Here is a 25,969-nt window from a genome sequence, read left to right on the forward strand (position 1 = left end):
AAAAAATAATGGTATATCACACTCGTTTTCGCCTCCATATCATCCGGCAACCAACGGCGAAGCCGAAAATTTTGTTCATACATTCAAGGATAAGGTAGGAAAAATCATGGGGGGGAGGGAAAGAGCTTGAATGACGCAATTAATATATTCTTATTTGATTATCGTAGCTATAAGCACTGCACGACGGGAAAAAGCCTGGCTGAATTGATGTACGATCGCGAGATGCGCACTAGATTCGACATACTGCGCCCAGTACACACACAAGCTACCGTGGAAAAAAGCCAACGTGAGCAAGTCAAAACCTCTCGAGGTTCGCATCGAGTCGATTTCGAGCCAGGACAAAGTGTTAGCGTTGCAAATTATACCGTCAACCAAAAAATTGAGTTCCTGGCATAATCGAGAAACACTTGTCACCTGCAACGTATAGTGTTAATGTCACACCCGGAAAGTTTTGTAAGCGCCATAAGAATCAGCTAGTTAAGACCGATGTCACTAAGCTAAGACGCTCGTCGCGCATAGCCGCTAAATTTAAGGGCGGAGGAGTATAATGTATGCGCATGAGCGTGTGAGTATGTGTAGCCAGCGCTATTGAACCGAAGTGCGTGTCGATCTGCGTATCGTCGGCCAGTCGTAAGCCAGCCGGCTCACAAGCACCTGTGCTTATGTAATATCTACACTGTTACTAATAAACTATACTTATACCTAATACCAGTATTTACGCTTACTCACACACCCCATGAATATAATATATCAACATATATCACACTACGCATATGTACAAATAAATAAATATCTGATAATTCGTATATATTAAGACACACATACGTATATTTTGTATGATAGTGTACTGACTTTAAGGTATGTATGCGCTTTAAACATACGTTTATCACTAAAAGTATTGATATTTGTTTGTATACGTACGTATATACATGTGTTAATGTTTGTGTGTGTGCGTTTACATGCTTACATATGTTTGGTGTGTGTGTGCACATCTTATCTAATCTTATCTCATACTCATCTTAATAATATATAGAGCAAAGTTGCTAAAACCGTTGTAATCGCTGACCACGAAAACTACTCAACCGATTTTTCTGAAATTTTGCATACCAAATCTTGACACTTTCTAGATAGTTTTACAGTAGTTTTTATCTTCAAAAATTTAATCACAATAGCTATAAATAAGCTTAAAATTTTGTAAAAAACGCCAGCTTTTTACTTTAGTTCAGTAGGATCAGCTAGGTGGCGTTGACATAAAATTGAAGCTACCTACAACAGAATTAAGGAAGTGTAGTTGCGATAGGCCGGAGCGTCTCCAAAACTTCTGCAGTCGTCTACCAGCAGTTCATCAAGCTGCATCGAGAATTTAGATAATTGTTGTGCAGCTGCATATCCCTGTTACCGACGACACTCTTCTCCATGGACAAGTGACCTAGTTCTACCTCCACCCTAATCCTCTAGAATTCACGAGTGCCACCAATAAAAAATTATTCAAACCGATAACATCTCCGGTAAAATACCAGGAGACGTGTCTATCCAGAGCAACACCTGCTCCAATACTTCAGAGATATGTGGCCGTTCCACCATCCAGATTGGTGCCGTCAGAGAATTTTTAACTTCAAAAGTAAGCTAGGGAAGACAGCCCTGAGGAGCAACGGAAAGTCACAACGGCTTCCTTCTCATTGGTCGTCCTAACGTCATATTCACAGAGAAGGTATTGTCTAGGCCAACTTTTCTGACTAACGATGAGCGGTTGGTTATCCGGGGAGCGACCCAAAGACGAGATATTCTTTGGTCAGCGGCGTACTTTCCTTCATCACGGTCTCCACACACAGAGACTTTAAGGGTAAGAGTCAAGCTATTCACAGCCAGCTCTTCATCATCAAGAATAATAATAAGAAATAGCTGGAAGTTTCACCACTGGCCCTTTTCAGTGCCATTTTAAGTATTTACGTTCCCTACCAAACCATCAATCTCATCGGTCCATTTAAGGGTCACCTAAGTTCGAACTATCTTGCCAACAAAAACATTTTTACTACCATTTCCGGAAGCAATTCGTCGACTAAATGACTATGTTAAGTAAAAATTGCCACTATTAAACCAAGTCAGTCATTCACTGGCAGTCGTCACGAGCGGAGTTGTTCTTTGCAAGGCTGGGAACCCCCGTGACTGACGACCCTATATTACCCTCTCAACTCTCAACATTTAATCAGGAATCGCCGATCTTCTCCAAAGTCTGCGCTAGGTAAACCTAACAGCTATGAAGAGAAGAAAAATTAAGCTAACGGGACAGTCTCCAATGGGCAAGTATCACAAACCAATCTCCCCACCTTAGATCACCAAAACGACTGAGTTCTGCAAAAAAAGAAGGTGCTTTAGATACCAGCGTCTCCAGCGTAACACTAGGAGACGTTGGTAAAGATTTCTACAACTAGCTCTAACGCTTCCAACGTTGTAGTTTTCCACACGATCAGTCTGGTGCTACAACAGCTGGCCAGAGAAGATTACCCTGAGGAATCTAGGCAGTCATGTTTGCTGAAATCTTTAGTCAAAAAGGAGTTTAGCTCACCGGTCATTTTTAAGGCCATCGGACGTCGAACTACCTTACTAACAAATACATGACAACCTTAGTAAGTTGACAAAAACAGCCTTTAGGGCTAACAAAAGTTTTAACTATGCCTACAGTCACAAGAGAGCGAATTGGAAGGAAAACTTCAAGTGCTTCAACAGTTTAAAATTTTTGGCATCAAGAACTGACGCAGAACATTCATTGAGATTGAAGCAGCAGCGTCAATTTTAACAAATAAAGAATCCATTACGTGAGAGATCTGATTTCTACTATAACCCTGACTGTAATGATTTAAATTTTCCAGATTTGTAAGTAGGTAGAATAATGTGTATTTGTATTTATTGTGGCAAACAAAATGGAAAGATTGAGCTTCAGGACTTTGTAGCTTTGGTAACAAAGTTGTAATATTCAAAAAAACAATTTTTCAATGATGTATTTTTTGTCAGTTTCAAATTTTTATAGTTTTAACGAATAGCTTTTTTTATGTATCATAACTTGAGAAAGTGCAAATCAACAGCCCTGTTGGACCAGCAATTATTTTATGGCGTAAGGAACGCACGATTCTTTTTAGCATAATTATATTTTTTTACTTTTACAGCTTATTATTTGTCAAAATAAATTGTATGGATTCCAAATAAATATGTTTCTAATAAGAAAATTTTTGTTTTGAGAAGTGTCAGATGTAGGGCCGCTAGTGTGTATATAATTATAGCATATGTTAGTCTTTAAATGAAGGTTGGTGTAAAATTTATCACTTTTCTTTTCATACTTATTAGCCTGCACTAGCTCAAAACTCGCTTTTTCAAAATTCAAATTTTTTGTTTTGTTAAAATAGCATATACATCTCTTTTTTGGGACTTTTATGAAGGAGCCAGGGATGGCCAAGTAGAAAAACGGTTGTAGAAAAGGTAAGTTTTCTACACGTAGAAAACAGGTAAAATACTGTGGAGAGTTTCAAGGCTTTTCTACATAGTACTCTACATGGAGTTTTCGACACTGTCATAACCTTAATTTCAAGTAAGTGCACATAAATTAAGTCTACTAAGTGAGTGTGAAATACGTATTAGTTATTGAATTAAAATTTTAGGTGCTTTTCAGTCCAAGTATTTTTTTTCAGCCATGTCCTTATCTGTATTTAGTTTACCTTTCTCGATTCATTTTCTACTGCATCTCAACAATGTAGAGTTGATAAACTTATAAGCATGTACACAGTTCAATAGAAAAGCTTTATATGTATTTATACGTCGTTTTGAGGTTAACAAAATATTTCAATTCCGTTTTCTACGTTTTCTACAGTTTTCTACGTTGTTGAAAGTTTCTTACAAATCTACAGTAGAATACTGAAAATTTTGTAGAAAACCCATCCCTAGAAGGAGCCCTCTTTAAAATTTTTTTTTCACAAGTACAAGTATTTTTAATAATAAGAATTTTTACTGCATAGTTTTTATGTGGAAATATAATTTCATACAAAACTTACATTTTATTTACTTTTTGTCTCAAAATGTTTATGAATATGTATTATAAAGTAAATGATAAAATCTTATTTAAAAAAAAAAAATAAATAAAACAGGAAATAAAAAAGAAAAAAAAAAAAAAAAAAAAAAAACAACAACAAACCAGGGGGTATAAATGGGTCATGGGACCCACGGTAAGAACGAAGTTCTTTGAACATGACGAGTATAAAAACACAATTTCTCAGGTAACAAGGTGGTCGCCAGACCCATTGAAAGAACGAAGCTCTATAAACGTTAATACTGCATTCATGTAGTTCACTAAACAAAAACTTGAAAAACAAAAAAAATAAAAAAATAAAAAAAATAGTTCAGAACTCACGATGGTTGAACTTCGTGAGAACGTCGTGCATAAATACAGTACTCACGAAGTTCAACCATCGTGAGTACTGAACTATTTTTTTTATTTTTTTATTTTTTTTGTTTTTCAAGTTTTTGTTTAGTGAACTACATGAATGCAGTATTAACGTTTATAGAGCTTCGTTCTTTCAATGGGTCTGGCGACCACCTTGTTACCTGAGAAATTGTGTTTTTATACTCGTCATGTTCAAAGAACTTCGTTCTTACCGTGGGTCCCATGACCCATTTATACCCCCTGGTTTGTTATTGTTTTTTTTTTTTTTTTTTTTTTTCTTTTTTATTTCTTGTTTTATTTATTTTTTTTTTCATTTCTTGTTTTATTATTTTTCATATTTCATTTTTTTTACATTTTTTTCGTTTTTTTGTATTTCCTTTATTTTTTATTTATTTCTTATTTTTATATTTTATCTTTTTTTTTCATTCCCTTTTTTTTCATATATCATTCTTTTTTTTCCATATTTAATTTCATTACTTTTTTTTCATTCTTTTGTATTTCCTTTATTTCTTTTTTTTATATTTTTCTATTTATATTCATTCTTTTGTATTTCCTTTATTTTATTTCTTTTTTTATATTTTATTTCATTATTTTTCAATATATTATTTTATTTGTTCAAATTTCATTTAATTTTATTATTATTTTTTTTCATGTTTCATTTTTTCATATTTCGTTTCGTTTTTTTTCATATTTAATTTCATTACCTTTTTTCATTTATAACAGTAATTATTAGCATTACTGTAATGCCAAAAAAACCTCAGGTTTAATGAAAATACAAATATTTAATGCGTAATAACGCGCCTTATTATATTTAATCAACATAACCATATTTATGCTAATTAAATTTTTTTTTTTTTTTTTTTTTTTTTTTTTTTTTTTTTTTTTTTTTTTTTTTTTTAGATGTATTATTTAGAAAACAAATACACAATTTATAAAACAAATTCATAATTGAATGTACTATCAGTGAATACATATAAAAATGGAATGTTATAGTTACGAATCACACGATAAGTACAAGAAACCGACTTCCAAAGTCGGCAGCGCTCGTAGCAGAGTGGGTAAGGTACAGGACTTACATGCAGTAGGTCGAGGGTTCAAATCTCTTTAATGGAAAATGTTTTTTTTTTTTTTTTTTTTTTTTTTTTAGAAATGTGAAAGAAAAAAATTCAAAGTCAAAGAAAAATTACTGTGGGGAAATAAAATTAAAATTTGTTGAAAAATTAATTGCTTGGATGTGTGAGGGGGAATGGTGAGTAAAGGTGTGTAGAAGAGTAACACGGCACGGTTGACAGATATACATATATAGTGAGGAGAGGGGAAGTGTGTAGAGAACACTTGGTGAGGGGCGACGGGGTGAGGGGAAAAACTTGAGAGGAAAAGATTTCTGATTCAAAAAAAAAAAAATCTGTCGGTTTTAAAATTCCAGCCCCCCGAGTAACGCGACATAAAGAACTTCGTTCTAAAAAGAAAAATTTGATTTTCTAATAAAGATCGCTTGGATTTAAGTATTAAATACTTTATATTTATTTAGCTTTTCAACTTGACTTTTTTAACGGATGATATTTAATTTATGATTCGTCATAAGATCTTAGTAAAAAAGGTCGTTAATGCCCGCCCCCTTGACCAGCACAGTCAGTCTACAAACGTTGAGGTGGGCATTGTCCACACATGAGCACCACGTATTACAAAAAGTTGCCGATACATGGCGCTGATACAGACTGCAAGAAAGCAACATGTACGTAATATACTCTAGCGTCAGAGTGTCATCTTGCCGCTGGACATGCTTTTTACTGATCATTATTAAATTATTAAACGTACTTTCGGCCGGGGTGTAAAGTAAAATTATATACGACGCACAGCCAGAAAATTGAGAACTCCGGCCTGTGTGTATGAAGCTGGGATCGTCAATTTTCTGGCCTTGTGTCCTTATATATACTATTTCTCAAAACAGATGTTGAATTTTATTTTATCTCATTGAGCTATCCCAAATTAGTTAGTTTTAACCTTTTGTACTACCGTGGGAGTCCGTGAAAACTTTCTCAGTGTTTATAATTTGAAACACTCACAGTGGACCTCTATCGGTTTTCAAAATCAAATATCTTACGTATGAAATAAGATATCGAGTTGATTCAAATTAGAGCTTAAAGCTATTGGGCATTACAAAAAATTTCATGTATAACAATGTACTTCATACTTAAAGTTGGTTGTCCAATCAAAAAAGTATTGATATTTTTCTATTGATTAGCATGTAAGAATACCAGACGACAAATAAAAATTTACAAATCATTTACAGTTTATGTAGTTTTTGTAGCCTAATCTAAGGGACCCTGCACAAATTCTTAGGAAAATCCTTAGCTCAGAGACGTAAATCAAGATTGCATGAATCATGATGATAGTTGCATCAACAATGTTTCTAACGTTTGTAATGTTTCAACGACAGATTCTAAGGTGTCTGATACAACTAACTCTTCTTCAAATGCAACTGATATAACTTCTTCGAAGATCCAATCAAAATCTACTTTACTCAAAGCTCGACAGATGATTCTTAGACTCCAAAAATAAGTTGCAGATTTAGAAGACAACAAAGCCAAGTACCAGAGATTAGTTAAAAATTTAAAACAACAAGTTAAACGTAAAGAACACTACATCCAAAATTTAATGAACACAAAAATTCGTACTATCGACGACAGCTTAGAAAGCAAAGGTCATTCTAAAGCTGCAACTACTTTAATTAAAATGCAATTAAAACGAGACAAAACCGAGAATAATGAAAAAGAAAGAAACCCTTGTAAAATTATTTATTATCATTCAGCAGCGTATTGCAGCCGGTTGCGGGACCTTAAAGTGCAGTTGGCCGGAGAATCAACGGTTAGAGGGTGGGTTGCTGAATACGATGTTTTACTAGGATTAAACAATGTAGTATTGCAAATGCTTGATAATGTGCTTACGTCGTTACCTCCTAAAAAACGCGTGTGCGCTTTGAAATTCAATGAAATGTCTATAAAATCCGGTGAAGAGTATTCGAAAGCTCAAGATTTAATTGGAGGGTTTGTTGATATGGGTGAGAATCGAAGGGGATCGAAGTTAGCAAATCACACGTTATTATTCTGTTAGGATAGTATAAATGCGAAAAATCCTTGGCACCAATTATTGTCTTATGGATTTAATGAACATGGCGCATCGTGCGAAGAACTATACGATATTTTGTTGGAAACATTAAGGACTTTATTCATGGTAGGAGCAAATTTTAAGGTCATTGTTTGCGATCAGGGTTCTAATAATCAAAAACTTGCTTGGAAACTGCTAAATTCATTCGTAAAAGAACCTTTTTTTCATTTTGATGATCGTAAAATATATGTAATTTTTGATTGGCCTCACCTTATTAAAAGGTTGCTTGTCCAGTTGAGATCTCATAGGTATATATATGTTGTGATGTGTCGAGTCTTGCTTGCCTTGCAGTCAGCAGCAAGACACTGTACATCTAATATTTATTAATAATTATCCTTAAGGGCCAGTAGGATAGGTGGATAGCTGGCATTCAAACACCTACAATTAAGGAAAACACATCTATTTATATACAAAGATAATGCGTTTATTCTGACAATGACTATGCATGACATACAAAAGAATGTCAACGTCCAGCCATCCGACAAGACCTATCAACTAACAACTCGGCCCTGTGGGTCCGGCAGTTGCTGTTCGGCACAGTGCTCTCACGGTAGGGACAGGATTAAGGGACACAGGCCTACCGTTAACACTCCTATGGCGAGGTACACCGCAACTTGACCACGGGCACTGGGAGATCCGTCTGGCAGGTATCAGCACTCGGATGGCACGAGTCCCAGCAGAAGCCGCGTGTATACGCCTGCAACCGGTTGGGTCAGCAACAGGTAGCCGTGGCTGCGTCTCCTGTTGTCGCCTGATACGGAGCTCGCCTCACTAGCTTACGCAAAACTCAACCGACGTATATCAGAGTACGACTCTACGGTGAGCAGACAAGAGAGAGAGTGTCTCTCCTCCCGGCCCGCTGATCCATGCTGCCTTGGCACCTCAGCCACTTACACAGGTGTGTGTTGCGTTGTTACACACACACGCACACCAGGTGTTACCCACAGTCGGGAATCGGTTGTGTTGCCCATAGTAGGGATGGATACCTATGTATGGGTTTGGAATAAGGTAGGGGTAGTGCGCACTGTACCGCCTCTCCTCCTGTCTGCTATCACAAAACTGGTATTCTGACTGTGACGATGACTCGTCACGTCACAATGTAAATGATGAAATTGTCATGAACTTCAGAGATTTACTAGAGACGTGGAAGCTTGACTCAAATAATTGTACAACAAAAGTATTAGGATATTTAAATCAAAGCCATTTCACACAAAACAATTTTGAAGTTTTGAATGTTAATATGCAACTGTTGAGCTGTCGAACGGCTGCTGCTGTTCATATTGCTTCTTAGGATCCTCAGGGGTTAGCATCTGATACTGCGGCAAAGTCTGTACAATTTATCGAGACACTAGATGCTGTAATAAATGCATGCAATAGTTATTCTTTGCGCGGGGTTGACAAACAGAAACGCCCTTTATCTAATGATAATCCAGAGATCCTATAACACTTAAATTCATTTATTAATTGGTCTGAAAAATGGTATACTGTGGATGTAACTAAAAGTTCTACAGGTAAAACTTGTATTAGAAGCTTGAGACCACCTTATTTTGCTGGTTTACCACAAATAGTAAAAGCTTTAACTTTACTTAATCAATATTTAAATTCAGATTTTTCTAATTTTGCCCCCGCGACAGGTCTTTGCAACCAAGATAACGTTGAACATGCTCATTTTAAATTTCGAGAAAGATACGGCTTTAATTTTAATCCTACCTGCAGAATGTATCGTTTAAGTTTTAGACACGTTTTATCAACTAATAATATTGGCGCCAGTAAGCAAGGTAACGTTATATTAAATGAAACTCACTCATCGGTTTCATTGAGTGCAAAACTTGTAAATACTAATGAAACAACATCGTTGGGTACAACTGAAAACAGTGAAAAATTAAATTTTGATCAAAATTTTAATCCACATGTTGAAGAAAGTGCTATGTTACCTGAATATAATCCTGCTGAAGTTGACGAAATTAATGAACTTTTAAATGTTGCTGAAATGATGTAATCATTTGTACCCATCGATTCTAGTAGAGCGCCAGATTTCGAAGAAAAACACTTGTTCGAACAAAATTCGATTACATATCACAGTGGCTATGTATATAAAGCGTTGCTAATAAAAAGTAAGTGTTCTGATTGTGAAAAAATTGTGTGTAAGCCTTTGACAGAGCAATGAAGTGACAGCGAAATATATTTAAAAAAAAGGGAATATCCTCATTCAGATCCGAATTTGGCCAGCATCACTTATTTAACTAGAGCGAGTGATTACTTTGTTAAATAATAAGTTGCCAGTTGCATGCTTTTAACGATCACCACGTGAGTGTTTGGTATCAAAGGAAATTGCTTTTAACTTTGAAAGAACTTGTCGAAAAACATACGAATGAGAGATTTCCCGAATGGTTTGATAAAACCAATAAATGTTACAACTACAGGTTGTTTGCACTAGAAAAGCTGTTATTAGTCAAAATTCATCGGAAGATAAGTGATCATAATCACAGTAAAAGGCATGATTTAGATAAATAGTTTGTCACTAAAAATGAGAAATTGCGAATCGTAAAACATCGATAACATGTTGTGTATATATGTCAATATTTATTTTTTCGTCTCAAGATAATTAAGTGTTATAGAAATATGAAAATATTAAAAAATTATGGCATCTTATTTTCCAAATAATATATAACAAAATATTTGAGGTTCAATGTCGGTTTTAAGTTTAAAAACATTAATAATTTGGTTATTCGTTATTCAGTGCTGCAAGGTAACCTTTGGATGACGTCTTTAGTAGATACGGTTATAATATTAAATAATATTGTCAAGTTATAGATGTTAAATTCTATTACTAGTGCTAAATAAAGTAAGCATACTGTATTTTACCGTAGAAGAATCGAACAGCAAAATTTCATATTTTAGTTTGCATTATAATTAATGACATTAACGAATTCTTAAATTGCTCAAAAGTATTCCAAAAAGTGATTTTAAACTTTTTGTAAAAATTATTTAAAAAATACCTTTTTTTTTCATCTTTTGTACATTAAAATGATTAACTAGTATGTCTTAAAAAGTCATGTAAAAAGAATTTCTTGTTTCAGTGCTAAAGAATGTAGACTGTTTTTGTGTTGTAAATACAATTTAGTAGACATCGTTGTTATTATTATTATGATTATGATTATTATTATTATTATTATTATTATTATTATTATTATTATTATTATTATTATTATTATTATTATTATTATTATTATTAGCTGTAGCAAATTGAAATAACTTTTCGCCTTAAGTGGGATACAAACGAGAAAGGATGCGTTGCTGTGTGTGATAGGAATCATGAATTAAAATTTCTGTAAAAGTTTTGTTTACCACACGAAATTTATTATTTTTATAATTATGTACATAACGTTTGCGTCACTGAGAACTGTATTATATTTTTCAATTCAAGTTGTAAAATAATCGCTTAGTGAAATAATTATGGTGCTTTCGGAAAAAAATTCAACTTACAAATCAGTACTTCAAATTATAAGAGTTAAAAAAATTCGTTGTATTACTTAATCAGTAGTTTTCATTATTTAATTTGACTAACAGTAGTATTTTCAATAATTTCTTCGAGCACTTAACAAACATTGAAACAAAAAAAACAAAAAAATAATATTGAAAAAAATGCCCGCGTAATGTGGCCACATTTAGTGTGCCAGTCTCAAGCCCGGAAAAACTACAGAGAGAGCGTGCATTTTTTCATAATGACCTATTACAGGTATTACCACAAACAAAGCTGTAATGACTTTTTTAATATTTTTTCATTAAAAGTAATTAAAAAAAATTTTTTTGGTCACTGGTAAAACAAAATACACAAGTAATCATAAAAAAGAAGTGTAAAACATTTAAAGTAATGTTGTAGTAATAAAAAAAAAAAAATTTTCTCCAAGTAAGATTAGAACTCGGAGCCGCAAAACTAAAGCCCTCCTCCATGCTTTAGCCACCTTAGCTATCAAAGCATAGGGTAAGATAAGACTAGAAGTTACATATGTTTATCGTAAAGTTTCGAAGCTTGAGATTTAATATAAGCTTTATCGTGTTATTGCCGTTAAGCTTTGTATTAATGGTGAAATATAAATTAATTAAAGAATAAAGATATCAGCGCGATGGAGCGTTTGGAAAAAGGCGTTTAGTACGTAAATAGCCCGTTGTATGCATATACATATAGGTTTAGCTTCTCCTCTCTCCATCAAAGATGCATACATTTAGATTCTCATGTCTCCCTCACCCATCTCCCCTTACCTCTCCCTGCGAGCCTAGCCTACAAGCCACCAGCCAATAGAAAACGTGTGCATGGTTCCTCTGCTGGCTCCTACGATCGATTGGCGCTCAAATCAGCGCCGAAACATCGGCACACTCTTTAACATAGGCACTGGCAATCTCCCTACTTATCTCTGGTATTGTGTATTTGAAAGCGTACTTGTGATTAGCGTAAGTGCTGTATAGGGTTGAAGCCGTAAATTAAAGGATATGGCGGATATAACGGTGCTCCTTAAAGAAGTGTACGGATTGAAGTCGCGTTTATTTTGGCGAGCTTAGGGAGATGCATACGATGGAAGCAAGGGAAATTGAAAACCTAGAGTATTCTGGAGGTCCTTGGGGTTCTGTGCTAGAGCGCATGGACGTCGTTTAAGCTCGAAGCACCTGGGTTGGAGGTTTATGGGTGCGGCGATGGTAGGATTTGGCTGGTCCGTAATGGAGATGCGAATTTTTACAAAACAATTCTCGTAAAGGGCCTTAGATGCTTTTTTGTCGGTTTCCCTTTGCAGCGCCCTACGTCGGTATCGCGTAGGTACTGATGCTCTTGATAATGGCGTTGAAGGTATGCAGCTTGGTTTTCTGGGAGACTGCTTTGTTGTTAAAGAAAGGCTTTAGTTGCACAAAGGCTCCGTTTGCCTTCTCACGAGTGCTGTTGATGTGCCAAACCTACGTAAGTCGACAGTCTAGCGTGATGCTGAGGTACTCAGTGGAGTATCTCCAGTCAATTTTTAATCCGTTAACCTTTACCTTTTGTAGTTTCTTCCTTGGATTTTTCCAGGACACGAGCATGGCTATAGTCTTTGCCTCATTTACGATCAGTTTCCAAAGACTATACCAGTTATGGAGAGTGACGATATGCTCGTTTAGAAAGGTAGTGCACCGAGAGTGTTATTTTAACGTGCAGCTGACTGCGACATCGTTTGCATAGATGTACGTGTTGATGTTTTTTCTCTGGGGCAGGTCATGGCAAAATATGTTAAAAAGGGTGGGTGAATATTTGGAGTCTTGGGGGACTCCGGAGGTTATCGGGTGAGGGTTAGAGAGGGAGTCGCCTACTTTAACGCAGATGAATCTGTCTGAAAGGTAGGATTTGACGATACCCATGAGGAAGTACGGAAAATCTAACTAAATAAGCTTGTTTAAGAGGCCCTCGCGCCAAACTCTGTCGAAGGCCTGCTGTACATCTAGGAAAGCTATCGCGGAGAAGTTTTTGTGGATGAAGCTGTCGGAGAGGTCTTCGTGGACTCTCAGACGCTGGTGTACAGCCGAATTTCTGAATCTAAAACCGTCATGCACGTCTGGACGAGTGTTGGGAATACTGTCTCTGCCAGGGATTTTCCGAGTTTTTAGGGACTGGATGATGCCTCTGATTTTGAAGGGTGTGCAGTGTTCGAAATCTGGATTGTCAAAGACCTGTTTCTGCACCATGTGGTTAATTCTTGCGTGTTCTTGCGCTAGTTCTACAGCACTAAGATTGGGGGAGCGTTGATTTTACAGCAAATCTGTGAAGATCTCTTTTTTGTCTGAATCTAGCGAGTAGAGTTTGTTCCCTTGTTGAAGGGGGGGGGAGGAGGGCCATTTGTTACGGAGTTTTTTAACAACCTTCCAAGAATTTCTTGGGTGGGACTCTGCCTTGGCTATGAATTCGTTAAATTTCTTGTTTTGGAATTCTAAGACTTGGGATTTGACTTTCAAGGGAGTTAAGATGAGCTTTGATTTAAGGGGTTTTTGTTTTAGCCAGAGTTTCTGAACTCTTTTTTTCTCCTCGATGGGACGCAAAAGGTCGCGGGGAGAGTTTAAGTGTGTGCTGGGGAGCTGTAGTTGTTGTTAAGTTTAGAACCTGTTAAGTTCATCTTTGAATTTTTCAACTGCTATGTCAAGTTTCGATTGGAACCTGATGGGACGACATTTAAATGGGGAGGATTCGAGGTTATATGCGAGGTGAACCCAGTCCATGCGGCTGGTGGTAACGAGTATAGTGAGGAGGGATCTAAAGATCTTTAAGTAGACTGGGTTATGGTTGCATGGAAGGTCTGGGGATGTTCGTGGTTCCGTAGGAATGGTCAAATTTTTCGTCAGGAATATGTCCAAGATGTCTGGGTCTTGATCTGGTGTGCCAGGATAGTAATTCGGTTCACTTGGAAGGTTAATGTCGATTTTGAGGTTATGCAAATCTTTGAGGACTACTTTTAGGATTTTTGTGTTTGCATCCCCACGATTTGTGCTTGGCGTTTGAGTCACCAGCAACGATCGTAGGGATGTTAGAGTCGAACAGCGAGGTTATGCATTTGAGGTTTAGATCGTCCGTTGGATGAGAGTAGAGAGAGATGATTCAAATTGGAGCAGATAAAGTGGTGTGTACTTTAACTCCGGCTTTGCAGTTAGTAGCATCCGTACTTATTACTCGATGGCGGATGCCCTTGTGAATAAGGATAGCCACTCCGCCATGGGATTTTTCACGTCTGTCATGTCTGTGTACCGTATATTTTGTATGTTGAGTGTTTTTGTGTTGTCTAGGGGTATTTCTGTAATGCATGCTATGTCGATGTCTTTTGACTGGACTATGTGTGCAATTTCAGTCGTTTTGTGTGTGATGCTGTACGCGTTCCAGTTAAGTAGCGTGAAGTCTCTGTCTAGTGTGCTGCTGTTTTGTTACCTTTGAGACTGGACACTTTTTGGTTGAGACGAGTCAGCAGGGTCATTATTGAGCGGAGGATTGTCTCAGTGGTGGGGATGTGTTGAGCAGAGGTGTCAGGGATTGAGCTTCTATTTGGTGTTGGAAGGATGCCACATTCTCATATGACATCCCCGTCAAATGGTGTTCGAGTCTTCGGCTGTTGTCTGAAGGGTGGATTTCACAAAAGAAGGAGAAGGGGCAGTTTCTTTCTTAGGAGCGTAAACTTCTTTTTGGGATATTTTTGGACATCCCTGGTAGAATGTGCGGTGTTCGCTATTGCAGTTTGCACAGCGAGGAGTGACTTGGTCCTTGTCCTTTTTAGGGCAGGTTGCGGTGTCGTGGTTCAAGCTGCAGAAACCACAGACGAAGGTGGCGTGGCAGTAGGTTGCCGTGTGATTAAACTCTTTGCGAGTCACCAATGAAACTATTTTCATACTCATATAAATTAATTTATACATATTATTTTATAACTCGAAGTGCGTCACAAGTTACCATTTTTTAAATGTTATTTTTTACGTATCTCAGATGTATGCTTTTCTTTTTATATCTTGATTAAGAAAAACAGAAAGTTGCGATTAACGCGTACTAGTGTTTAAAGTTAAAGAAAATGAGGACTAGTCAAACACATTACTATGTGACGAGAGTTTCATCACACGTTATGATATACTATCACCAACATCGAGTGTGAGTGAATCACATTAGTACGGGAAAACGTTCGCACGAATTACGTACAAGATTTATCGTAATATGTGTGACAAACATTTGTATAAGTTTTGAAGTAATTCATTGAAAAAACGCTTGTGTACCTGGTATTATTCATATGTATACGTACTATATTTAGTAGATAATGAATGTGATCAACGTTTTTCCATTATGTAAAGTTGCATGTACTCAAATTAAGGTAGATGTATTCTTGCAAGAAAGATTGTGTGGTGTCCAGGGGTGACAGCCCCTGGTGGAGACCAGGATGCGAAAATTTATTACAAAATAAATTAAGTAATCGTTTTAAAAAAAAAATCATTCCCATTCTTTAAAAACTGTCAACAAGCTCAATTTCATTAAAACAAAAAAATTTTTTTTTCAGATATTTATTATGTAGTTTACATTATATAATTTTATACAACCATGACATTGTTCTGAATAACTAAAACTGTCATATTTTAAGTGTGTGTGTTAGAAAAGTTGCTTTTTTAACTGTCTGATTACATTCCGTTAAAAATTATCAGATTTTAATTCACCACTGTTAAAAAAGTATGAAGACAGACTTCATACCTTGTTTTTATTAGATTCCAGATTTCTGTATGTGTATTAATAATAAGCTAGTTGTTTCTTGTTTAAAACTGTTGTAGTTTTACAAAGAAAAATTTCCTGGTGTATGATAAATCCTTTGTCACACACGTAGAAATATTTTCTGAGCATTTGTCATGAATGTGGGAAATCGGATTTTCCGTACAAAAAAATATGAAAAATACCTAATCGCTATAGTGTGGAAAAAAAATTATCGACTCTCATTTTAATTATTTTACTGTTATTATTACGAAAATTTTTACGTTTAGAAAGAAAATTATGATTACTTTGTGCCTGGAGAGCAGAAAAGTACTTTGTACTCGAAAGTAGAAAATTTCTACTTCGGGCTCATAACGCAAGCATAAAAAGTACTTCATTTTCATTTAGTGTTTAGTTCAGTCAATTTAATTCAGTTGTCAAAATTAATGGCAATTATTTTGATTTAAAAAAAAATTGATGTTTAAGGTAAAAACGTTGGTTTAATAAAGCTGGAAAGAAAATGTCACTTACGAATGAAATAAAAAATATCTAATACATACTATTTTGTTTCTTTCTAAGTAGCTCAGAACTTCTTGAAACAGTAGTTTTAAAATATATGATTGTTTGCCGTGTCGTAAGAAAGAACAAATATTATTCCCAAATTATTAAAAAATTATCACTGCTACTATTCTACAATTTCATTTTTACCAAATAAGCAACAGAAATACTTTCACAATCAGGATACGCTTAATAATAAATAACAATTTAGAAACGACGATCTCATAACCGTATATATACTTAAATAAACGACATTGACTTGCTGAAAGCTCGAACACTGCTATTATTAAAACATCTGAGAGTAACGTTTGTCGCCATCAAAACAATATTTAAATAATAGTTAAAGAGTATCATACAAATTAGTTTTAGAAAAGTGCATGTTTCAAGTAGTTTACCAATTACACTTTACGAACAAGAGTTCCTTTGTTCTTACAATTTGAACGAATCTGTTAAATTATACATCACAAGTTTGTTATTTTTGAATAACACAATTACTGTTCACTTATACACACTATTTGATCATTTCAATAATACTTTTTACGCGTTATTGCAGATGATTGTACTTATTTCACCTAGAAAATGAATCCATTTTTATGGAATGAATAAACGTGGACGTCTTTCTAAGCTGCTAAGAGTTTGTGAAAATGCTAAAAAGGGAACGTGTAGGTCATATAAATCCGTTTTCGACGTGATTATAAAGTCTCTGAAGTTGGATTTTTTATTTCTCTTCATTCGATATTTGACAAAACTCTAAATTTATTGTGTCATACTAAAACCATCTACTGGGATCAAGAAAATTGATCGAGTTTGTAGTTTTAAGATTAGCTCAGCCTTGATAGTTCATCAGACCATAACAGTGCTCATCAGAAATATGAAATATGAAAAAACTTTTTTTTAGCTGAACTCAATACGGCAAAGCCACAGATTCTGTCACCCGTTGCGAATAGCTATTGAAAAAGAAGATGCGGTATCTTCCGTAAGAGAAACCCATAGTTCAAAGACACAAATCAGATTATTGACTCCTTTAACTCGTAAGTTGTCTAATGAAAAAGTAGTCACTGTTCAGTTCCAAGTTTTTCAAACAATTGATCCAAACTCCTGGAATCAACTTTCCAACGTACTATGTCAATTTGGCCAGCATTATGATGATGCGTATCAGTGCAAAGGATAGTCATATAGTCATGTTTATCTACTGTAACTATAGATCGCTAGCACACGACACTAATGAGTTCCACCTAAGGATTGAAAACGTAACGATCTTAAGTTTTTTTCTTTCCTATAGACTCCACACTGTATAAGTAATAGAGGCATCACACATAAGCTTCAACAGATGGTGAACTTGTTTGACATGAAGAAATTGTTGTTAGATAGTACAGCTATCAATGTTGTTATTAGTAATATAGTAATATTTTGACGAACCAATTTCCAATTTGTTTAAAACCAGCATTTTAATTCGAAACTTATTATCATTCTACACCTACAAAATTGTAATTACAAAATAGTCAATGTTTGTTACATTGTGAAAATAAATTACATCAAAGTTTAGTTCAGGTAATAAACAGATTAAACTTAAAAAATTGGGATGTACCTAAAATTAAAAAAGTATTTAAGTTTTTCTAGGTCATACAACAAATAAAACTGGAAATTTTGTCAGAAGATTTTGGAATACACCAGATGTTTTTGCAAAATGCTTGGGAATCAATCTAGCATTGGTTAAAAATATCTTATTTTCTATTGTAGCATCAAACATATCAAGTGAACAAGAGTCAAACTGGAAGGAATTAAAGAAATTTGCATCAGAAACGCATAAACAGAAACAATACAGAAGGAATACTTTGATATACGCATGTAAAAATAGCACGTTAAATATAGGGTTATTGATAAACCTATTTAAGTTTGCTGTGTATTTTACAGATATATATATATATATACATATATATATATATAAATTTTTTAAAATTAAAAAAAATTTGTTGATATCAGAATTTTCAATGGCGTAAAAAACGGGAGTTGTATTAACTGAAAAATAGAAATTGAAAATGTCAACTCTAAGAAATAAAGTTTTACTAGTAAACTTATATTTTCACGGTCATATTAAAAATTAATATTATTCAGCTAACTATATTGTATGGTAGTAAGTAAGTGTAAGTAACATTCAGTACAATGCATTAAGGAGATTAGATACAATCTTTCAGAGGGGAGGTGAAGCGGGGTAAGGGTGTGTGGGAAGCTCACAGCATTACTGACAGAACGTATTACCGCATATTCTTATGGAATACATGCATCCATCTTATAAACCTAACCAAAATTTTTATTTTTATTTCAAAAAATCGTGATTTTCTCTTTAATAAGTATGGATACTGACAAAAATCAGAGGATCATATGAATCTGCAGTATTTGAAGTATCAAAATATATTTTTTGTTGATTTTTAAACTATTACTAAGGAACGTTATTTTTAGGTCACAACATTTTTCCAATAACAGCCCGTGTTAAATTGTTCATTTTTTATTTTGAAATATCTTAATAACTACATGGCTGAGATCGCTCAAAAAAAGTACGTTTGTTTTTTATAACATATAGAATAAATAAAAAACTAAATTAGAGCCTCCAACTATTGTCGATGAAATGTATCCAACCTCCTTAATAAACAGATATTTTTTCTCTAAGTAAATAATAGTAGTAATAAGTTACAACACCAAAAAATGGATTTTTTCAATTTCAGTTGTATTCTTCCAATTACGTCAGGAATACTTTTATGGTCACCAAGAAGATTTTTCATAAAAGTTAGAATTTCGTTGGATTTCACAGAATTTGTAAAGAACAGCCTATTTTTTCTTTAATAGTATACATAGACTAACAGCAATCAAGTATTTAGTTTCTTTAACAATCATATATTTAAAGGTGGTAAGAATTTATGCATAGTTTTTTACTCATCAAATTTATTAATAGCAATTTTTTTACGTTCAACTGAGAGCATAGGTAAGTTGAAAAACTGAAAGTCGATTTCATCACTTCAAATTTTGTTTTGTTGAGAATATATGGATGCTTCTTTTTTTTTGAAGAGCAAAATTTTAAGTCACTATTGATATTGACACTAGAAAACTATATTTATAGTTTTGAACATTACATTTTTTCATTGAACCAACAATGAAAAGAAATTTTAATATAATAATTTCGACGTTTCTTTTGCGAAATAAAAATTTTTAGCTTATGTCAGATTTATAAAATGGTGTAAGGTTCAAATTGTACAAAATCTACATAACATAGATGTTTAGTAAGTTTGAATTTATCGCGCAATACTGTTGCAAGCTAACTAATAGCTGAATGACTTTTCCATCAGAGCACTAACTTTAGATACGCGGTACAGTGGCACAGTGTTGTATGTAATTTCCAGTAATTCCTAATATTTGTTCTTTATTACTGCATCTTATAGCATTAACTTGAACTATCTTGATTATATTATTCTTAAGATGTCATATCATTAATGAAAAACATTTTTAATGCTTATTCCTTCATGCAAGTACAAATAAGTAGGTAAATTCCAGTTATTCGGGACACTTTTGACGGTGCGAAATTATTATCCTCTGTTTTTCAAAAATTACATTACAATAGTATGCACAATAAAATTTAACGCTTAACTCACATTTTTTCTGTCAATTAAAAAAAAACTATTTATTTTTTTCTATGTAAGTGTTAAAAAATCAAATTTTAAAACTTATGTCTAATTTAGTTATGATGGGACACACGTAATTTGAATTGAGGTAATTCGGGACATTGCTTGAGCTACTTCTAGACAAACACCCAATTCCTACCTTAATTACATACTATCGATTCCATACTGCCATTACAGTGACTATTAATAGATGAAACAATAAGAAATGGAGCTTATTTAAGCCTAAAAACTGATGATAGTGGTTTGTAACGGAGAGCTAACATCCTCACTTACATAAAGTATTGTCATGTTCTAAATCCAAACTATATTGATGATACGCAGTCGAAAAATATGAAATTTAACTTTTTAAATAGTTTTTATATTACAAATCCAAATATTCTCTGCCATTGTATCGACAACAATCTTGCACGAAAAATTTTAGATTATGATTTAAATTCTCTGTATCAATTATAACTTGGATGGACAATCCTACTAAACTTTATTATTTGTGACATATCTTACTTCAGTAACATTAGGAAGTATAAGGAAATGTTCAAATTTTTTGAATTATTTGGAAAAAGTGCGTATTCAATTTTGTCCCGAGAAATCTCAAGTGATTCAACTTTTATGGTAATGTGGGACCCATGTGATTTGAACATCACACAAGAAATATTGTTTTTTGTGAATTTTTTTACTTTAACTTCTATATTTTTTCGTTGTTTTTTATACAGAATATCTTGTAAAATAAAGAGAAATTTTTTGTTTCAAATGATAATTCGATTAACACTATTTTAGACGCTGTCTCGAGTTATCTGACAAATTCGTCGTATCCTGAATTACCTGAATTTACCTTTAGTGCCGGTCATCCCTTCCTCACGGGTCAAAACAACCATTTAAGTGAACATCAATTTAAAAATATTATATACTCTTGAAACGACATGTTTTTACTTTATAAGAAACATTTAACTATTAAACCTTAAGCTCGGAAAATTTCAGCGTCTCAGGTTGTGAAACAAAGCATCAGGTATTTTTCTTAAGAAAAAATTATCTTGGATTTATTGGCTAGTAGATCTTATTAATATTCACAACTTGTATTGTATTTTACATTTTAGTTTCTAATAGTTTAGAAAAATTTATCATATCATGAAAAATCACTTTTTGGACACTTAACCTGCTTTCACCAAAATCAACTGTTGAAGTATTGTTACATTTACTCTGAATACTGAGGTGTTCCTGATTATAAATAACGTCGTAGTTGGAATTTTCTTCTTAAAATACCCTACACATTGACTTCTTTTCTTCGTCTAACTAGCAAAACGTCAAAACCGATTTTCTGTGCCCACAAGTTTGGGATAGCTCCCCATCATAACTGTTGCAAACTTTAAGTTGGTCTAATCATGATATTCGTATATTTATATTGTTGATAAATAATGCATACGTTGGTCAAACACATAAACTTATCATGCTCAGGCTAACCAAAGTGTATTGGGTATGTACTGATATTTATGGGCATAAAACCATTATAGACACGCAGTTAAGCGCTCGCGCAAATTCGAAAGGCGCGTCATAAGCTTTTTATATTTATGACCAATCGGCCATATGTAATTTGGATATACTACCATGTTTGTTGTCACTCTATTGCTACGGCATACTCTCATGAGTTGTTTGTGTGCCACTTTTGTCACCTATTACCTTTCATCCGTGAATCCTTCAACGCAGTGCCTGTATAGATACTGGGCAACAAGTTCTTTTTCTTCTTCTCCTTCTTCTTAGTCTTCACATTGCTTCCGATGCTACTGTTGGTGTAACTACCCTGCAAGAATAGAATACCACTGCAGATAGAATTATGCATTGTATCTGTTCGCTCATGCAGAAGCACATTTGAGCAGGCAGATGGGTCTTATATGGAGTTGGGAAGAAACATTATTTAACTGTCTTGTGTTAGAGCCAATAGTCCTTCTACCACCAAATAAGGCTACGCGTACCCATCCTGCATTTACTTAGATTCGAAGCTTATTCATTTTGCGCTCACTCTAACGCTCGTGTAAGCAGTGGTACAGATATATGAAAAAATCTTTACCAAATGTTAGTTTAGTTTCTTCCCCCCTTTAAATTTTATTTTTATTTTTAGGTATACCCATCAAACTGGTTTCATTTTACTCGCCATGTCATTTACAACAAGAAAAAAATTGTGATCTCAGATTCCTGTAGAATTGACTCGGTTTTTTCATGATTGGCATGCTATTATTTTATCGATACGTGTTATTTATATCAATGTAATTTTAAGATGTAAATCACGAGGGAAGGATATCACCCTTGTTGTAACTCACGTTCATAACTTTTTCTCCATAGTACATGAGATTTCGAGCAAAATAAGCCCTATCTCGAGGGTGTGATTAAAAAAAAAGTTATTGCTCCACAATCGGGCACAAAAATGGAATATTTTTTGTGTATTCCCTCTAATAACTCGGTGGTGACGATCTTTACGCATAAGCCATCAAGTCGTGTGGGAGCGCGACGAGATAAGATTTAGAAAGCAGACGAAGCCTCGGCGACCACTCTATCATTTACTTCAGATTTGCTTACTCGAATGTTCAAATATCGAAAAATAAGTATTTTTTCCGGTATGCTTTATGTATTTTAGTTCAATTCAGTCTCTTTAATCTAACTTCAACACTTTACTGAAAAATATAGGTAAAAAACGGATGCATCGCGGGACGAACCGCAAAAGTGAGGGCTTCGAAAATAATCGAAATACATACGAATTACCAGAGAGAACAAGAGTTTGTAATTAAAATAGCGAGGGATTAAAAATTGTTCATAATTGACACGATAAAAAAAATGAATCGGAACACAAAATAAAATAATCTTACTAATATATAAAGCAAAGTCGCTAAAATCGTTGTAATCTCTAACCGCAAAAACTACTGAACCGATTTTGCTGAAATTTTGCACACTGATTCATGATAATGACAGCTTTAAAAAATAGCCCTTTTCGTAAATTACACGGGAGAAACTGTAAATCAACGGCTTCTTATGGCCACCGATTATTTTATGGCATAAAGAATGCACGGTACTTTTCAGCATAATTATTTTTTTGAATTCTTACACCTTATCATTTGACCAAATAAACTATATGAATTCCGAAAAAATTTGTTTTAAATAAGAAGATTGTTGTTCTGAGATGTATCAGGAATATGTGTAAAATTTCTAACTGAAAACGTTTTACATTACATGTCAACACACTAAGGTGTTTTATTTAGTAAGTCTCGGGCGAAGCCGAGACGGGGGGCTGCTAGTGTTTTTATAATCACGTTGATTGGTGTGAGTTTCACAAAGTGTATAGTACTTATACTGTTACCATAATGGTCCAGTATTGTTATAAGCACATTGGAATTATGCTCATTGACAATGAAATTGATTATTGAAATGGCACACACGCGCGCGCACATGTAAGAAGTTATGTTTGGTCATCCTACCTTTCAGTTAGCGATTTTGGGTGTTTAAATAATTTTTCAAATTAGTTTTGGATAAAAAAACGGGAAATATATCCTACACATTTGTAATAGTTTAACAATTATACATTTATTTTCTTAAAATTTTGCACCTTAATATCATAGAAAAATATCAAAAACACTGAAATTTTAGGTTATGTTATATTATCACTTAACACCTCTCTATTTGTGTACCACAATGTTTTTATTTTTAATCTTTAGGATGCCTGTAAAAATCGTGTTTTTTTTTGTGTATTTTATTTTTAGTTGAATATATGGTGTATTTTCTAATATTTGGAGGTTATGAGCACGCATAACCGTGGAAAATTATTTCTATATTTTCGTAATTTTGTTCTAAAAATAATACAATTTTTTCTATGGTTATCCCCTTTATTTCATGAAGCTACGTCGAAAATATCGAAAATTGAGGTTATGTTTGATCATAATTCAAAGCCTTTATTTTTGTGCACCACGATAATTTTATTACTTTTAGAGATTCTGTAAAATTCGTTTTTTTCTATCTTGCTTCCATTAAAAAATATGGCATATTTTTAACATTTAAAGATTATGTCATATTATCCAAATTCGCTTAAGGGGATAGTGTCACAAAATTCAAAAATTTAGGAACGCCTTGAAAAAATTTGTATGAACTAAAAATTATGCGTAGAATAACATATTAAATTTTCAGACATCCTAGCTTCACCGTTCTCGAGAAATAAATTACCCATTTAACACGTACTCTTATGAGAGAAAGAGTGTTTTACTGATAACGACGAAAAAAAATTTAAGACTTTGCTGAAATTGAAAAATAATGTAAAATTGTATGTTTTAAACATCGTATTATACAAACAGCATCCGAAGCTTCACCGTTCTTTAGTTATAACGAATTAAAAGTGTGTACTTAAAGATCCGTGAAGATGTTGCAACGTCTTGTTGTAGTGTCGAAGGGAATCTGCATTATCGGCATTTTGTATACGTATGTGCATACGTGCAGGCGTAAAAATATTTCATTTATGGATACATGGAAATAAGAGATTTTAATTGCACAAAACAATTAATCAATAATCGAATAAATATGTTATATTTATAAAATAAATAAATATTTATTTAAATTTTTAGATTCAGACCATTATACAAATATTCTAAATTACATTTTATACTTGTCTTGAATAAACTTTATTATCTTTGTTAATACTTTTTTATTTTTTGTCACTAGAGGTTTCTTACTGTTAAATGACTTGGAGAAGAGGATATTTATTATTCCTTCTGCCTTATCCTTTTTATATATATCTCTTAACTGATCCAAATCAATGCCCGCAAGCAAAAGTTTTTGTAAAATACTTTTAGAAACGATTACATTTAAATCGCCTAATTTAGTGATACCGCTATTGATTTTATCGTTGTTTCTGTAATCAGTGACATTTACAAGTCGAAAACCTATGCCTTGTGTATTTGTTCTGTTTTGCTCCTGAAGTAACGCCTTACTCATTGATGCCTTTTTTTTCGACCATCTGTCATAGCCGCGATAGCCTTCATTCTTTTCTCTTTGACACTTTTTTTGACAAGTCTCCCATTTGGTAAACGAAAACGTTCAGACATTTTTTACGGATATTTCACCACCAACTCAATGTTTACGTACAATATAACCTCCGAATGTATCTATACTTATACGTAATTATAAATATACAGAGGGTTTTCGCCTTATGCGGCGTTGCCATATTTATTGTCACTTGTCTGTTTTGGAACGCATAATGTACTTCAGAGCACGCATTGACTATATATTGTGACACTACCCCCTTAATCAATACTGGCTATCTGAATCGACCTGCCATACATGCAAAGAGTATTTGTTAATTTATTGTTGGTTTGACGCCCCGAGGGTACGCACAGGCAAGAAGCACGTTAAAAGTCAAAACACAGAATGCACTAGCATCAGCGGCGCAGGGGTTTCCTCGTTGTCCTTACGGCAGTTATTTTATTATAAAATAGTAATATTAACTAGGGTATATAGTATTAATATTAACTACTATATTTTATACACATGTGCGCAGGAAAACATCTACTTACACTACACAATTCCACAGTAGAAGTAGAGGTAGGGAGCATCAAGCGAGTGAGCAGCAAAACGCGGGAGAGTAGCTGATTGGCTGTCATGACCCATAAGATTAACACAGGATTTCACTCGATATTTGTTATATCCGCCTTATAGATTTTGCAATAAACAGTGGCGTTTCTGCTGCTCACTCCCTTGAAGCTCACTAGTAGAAAGTACACACACACACTCATCGTACATGCACACTTTCATGGTTCCATCCATAATTGATAATTCTATTATATACACAGGTTACACACATATAAATACCGACACCTCTTACGAAAAACAGATTATCACAGGTTCTTACGGAAATAAGCTTTACTCGCGAAGTCTTACGAAGAGTTA

General features: G+C 34.0%; 1 protein-coding gene across 1 annotated transcript in view; it reads right to left on the reverse strand.

The window, feature by feature from the left end:
• Positions 1 to 469: 469 nt before the first annotated feature.
• LOC149374827 (uncharacterized) overlaps positions 470 to 25,969 on the reverse strand; it is a 63,368-nt gene continuing 37,868 nt past the window's right edge. Inside the window, exon 8 of the mRNA XM_089590652.1 lies at positions 470 to 654. Coding sequence (XP_089446778.1) covers positions 470 to 654 — 185 coding nt within the window. The remainder of the gene's footprint in view (positions 655 to 25,969) is intronic.

Source organism: Copidosoma floridanum, unplaced genomic scaffold (assembly GCF_036245765.1).
Source record: "Copidosoma floridanum isolate Cflo_tuat_1 unplaced genomic scaffold, Cflo_Japanese_pri ptg000013l, whole genome shotgun sequence".
NCBI lineage: Eukaryota > Metazoa > Arthropoda > Insecta > Hymenoptera > Encyrtidae > Copidosoma > Copidosoma floridanum.